This window comes from Aptenodytes forsteri, unplaced genomic scaffold, assembly GCF_000699145.1.
Source record: "Aptenodytes forsteri isolate BGI_AS27 unplaced genomic scaffold, ASM69914v1 Scaffold96, whole genome shotgun sequence".
Taxonomy (NCBI): domain Eukaryota; kingdom Metazoa; phylum Chordata; class Aves; order Sphenisciformes; family Spheniscidae; genus Aptenodytes; species Aptenodytes forsteri.
Window position 1 is genome coordinate 1,716,126 of NW_008795029.1, and position 3,093 is coordinate 1,719,218.

At 40.8% G+C, this 3,093-nt stretch overlaps 1 protein-coding gene across 1 annotated transcript in view; it reads right to left on the minus strand.

The window, feature by feature from the left end:
• CARS2 (cysteinyl-tRNA synthetase 2, mitochondrial (putative)) overlaps nt 1-3,093 on the minus strand; it is a 34,258-nt gene extending 31,165 nt beyond the window's left edge. The window contains exons 1-2 of the mRNA XM_019471227.1: nt 2,978-3,093; nt 159-230 (exon numbers count right to left, since the gene is read on the minus strand). Of these exons, the coding sequence (XP_019326772.1) occupies nt 159-230; nt 2,978-3,061 (156 nt within the window). The 5' untranslated portion in view covers nt 3,062-3,093. The remainder of the gene's footprint in view (nt 1-158; nt 231-2,977) is intronic.

The following is a 3,093-nucleotide window of genomic DNA, read 5'->3' on the forward strand; positions in this document are numbered from 1 at the left end:
CCCAGAAGAATGAAAAAGTAGATCAGTACTCAGTTTCCAAGCAACACTGTCATACAAGTAATCAATTTATTTTTTCAGATCAAACTGTCAAAATCAGATTCCTTACCAAAATAATGGCTTTAAAATACTCCTAAATTTAGAAGCTCAAGTATCTGTACCTTTAAGGCAGCCATATCTTGTTTAAAGTCTTCTTCATAAAAACAAGCAAGAGCTACTGGCGAAATATTCATCTGAAAAAGAGAGAAGCAGATTAGTAAACCATAAATCAAAGTAATAATATAAAATATTGCAATCTTTTATCAGACAGTTAATAGCTAATTGGAAGACTTAACGAGCCCCCAAGGTAAAGAGTCAGAAAGGCTTATTAATCCAACATTCATGGGGAAGAGATGCAAGTTATAAATAACTTAAAAGTAATATTTCATTTATGCTTCTGAATTGCCAAAAGATTAATACGTATCTTTTGGGAGAAAGCAACCAAAGATTGAAATAACAAACTCCTTCCCTCCCTCATTATTTTCCTCTTGAGAGGGTCTTCCATTTCCAGTGACAAGATATACTACAGAACACGGGACGTGAAATTCATTCAACTTATTGGCAGGGGACACCAATACCACCTACATGTCAGAAAGACAGATCAGAGACTTGCAGGATGAGACAGGATATTAATTTTCAGTGATTAAGAAAAATAAGCTATTTCAGCTGATCATGGTTACTCATATATCTCAGTACAATCAGAGGAAATGAACCGAAAGTCAGTCCCACACTTTGCCGAGTGCGGCACTTCTCAAGCACCTTCTCCGCGTTTCTCATTCACAGGGTGACGGACAGGAACAGGGATCCTCGCAGAAGTAACGAGAAAGTGCAACCCGAAAGGAAAGAGACAACTTGCATGTGACAAGATACTTGTTCTCAAATATTCAGAAGAGGCCAGGGCTTGAAAGATGCATGACGGCAAAACCTGTCCTAGCAAGCAAAAACATGATATCAAAGTTTTTCGAATGAGAGCTTTTATATATTCTCTGAGGAGAACCTACTGAGGAGAAGACAACATACTGTCAGTCTCTCCAGCTTGCAGATAACCGAATCATTAACAAAACAAAACTAGTTTCATCACTTCCAATTCATTACTGGAGCATCTTTAAGGGGTCTGATTTTCGGAGCGCAGGTGGGTACTACTATTTGGACAAGCTCCTGGACAAGGCAGGAGTTCTGGTGAAGACAGACCAGATGCTCATCCAGCAATTAAACGAGGAAGATGCTCACCACTGAGAAACAAAGGCATGTTCTGCCTACAGACCAGAGAGAGTGCTCTTCCAGACCCCAGCGATGGGACTCATCTCCCTAGACAGCTCAACTGCTTCTTTGATCAACAGAGAAACAAAGGTGCCTATAGGAGGAAGATGGTGAAATTCCTCCCGTCCAGACGGATGTTCAAAACACAAAGAGACACATCTCTCTCTCAAAGGACCACTGAGGGCATGCAGCACGCTCATCATAGACTAGATGCCCAACTTTCAGGTTTCCTCTAGATGAATCCCACCAAAGGATGGGGAACAAGCTTAGGCATGTTGATCCTACCACTGTAATGCTTCAGGTACAGAGGTCCCAACAACAAAATCAGGCTACTCAGGTAGAGGCCTTGGCCATCCAAACAAAATGTGCAGAGCAGAGCAGGCATTTCAAAAAGTCACCAAAAAAAGCCATGAAAAGATTACTTCATAGAACCAAAGAATGCAGTAAATGAACACAAATTCTTTTAAAACATCATGTGATTTCCCCCTCCTCAAACATAAAATCTCCATAATGTTCTGACAGTAAGGAAAAATTTTAAAATGCACACATATAGATTTTAAAATGCCTGGGGGTTTTGTTTGGGTTTTTTGGCGTTTTTTTTCTTTTTGGTTCCGGGGTTTTTTTTTTTTCTTTTAAGATGGTCTACTGCCTTAGAAAACTGCAAGTAAATGGGAACACACATGTATTTTTACATGTTTCTACAGGAGTGGTGTGCTAGTATTCATTTGAATGCAGTGCCCTATATTTAACTGCAATAGTAACTGTTTACTTAAAGATTAAATAAAAGTGACAGCTGTCAAATTCTCTGGCTCCAAGAAACTAGCTTAAAGCTTGCAACTGCAATTTGGTCCAACATATTCATTTATGATCCAGAAGACATGAGTTACGGATTCTAAAAACAAAACAAAAAATTCAAAATGCAGAATAAAACACAGAATACACTCTTGGCGTTTCAGGGTCCAAAAAGCATTTCAGGGAAAAAAAAAAAAAAAAGAAAGAAAATAATTGGAATAATCATTCACCAAGCTCAGCTGGTAAAAAAGGTCTGATTAAAATTCAGCTGAGAACCACTTATAGGCCCAGTCTTATCAAGACTTACCCCTACACTCAATGTCAACTTTCATGTAGGTGACAAACTTGGACAAGACTGATAAAGCTTTCCAAGGCGCTGACGTTGCAGCTAGATGGTGCTCGGCACCTTTCAGGAACCACCCTCAGCCTCGCGTGTGGTAATACTATATATACTACCTTTAACCATCAACGGCACACAATGCTTCTCCAGAACACAGCCAGAAGCCTACTGGCTGCTAAGTTTTGGGTTGCTTTTGAGATAAGACACTCTCCAACTGTGCTGAGGATTCATCCTGGCTTTTTGCTCCCCGCTGGCCAGGGGACGAGGGCAGGAGGACCCCAGCCGCAGGTGCCGTAACGCAGCCCTCCCTGCCTCTCCCCCTCACACAACTCTGCACCCACTTACCTCCACGCAGCTCTCGATGCCCAGCCCTCCAGACTCCCAGCCCCATTACAGCCATGCTAGGGGACCAGAAATCCCCACATTTATTATCTACTAATTAAAACAAACAAAACTCAGCAAAAAAACCCAAACCCAGGTTAATTTTCCTATGTAAGCAGCTGTAGAAAATACCAAAAGTTTGGGTCAAAGACCGCAGCAAACACCTACCTCATTGGCTCTTTTTATTATCTTGTCATCTATGTCTGTGATCCCCATCACCATGACAACTTCAATTCCAAAAAACCTAGTCATTATCCTTCGAATTATATCAAACCTAACATAGG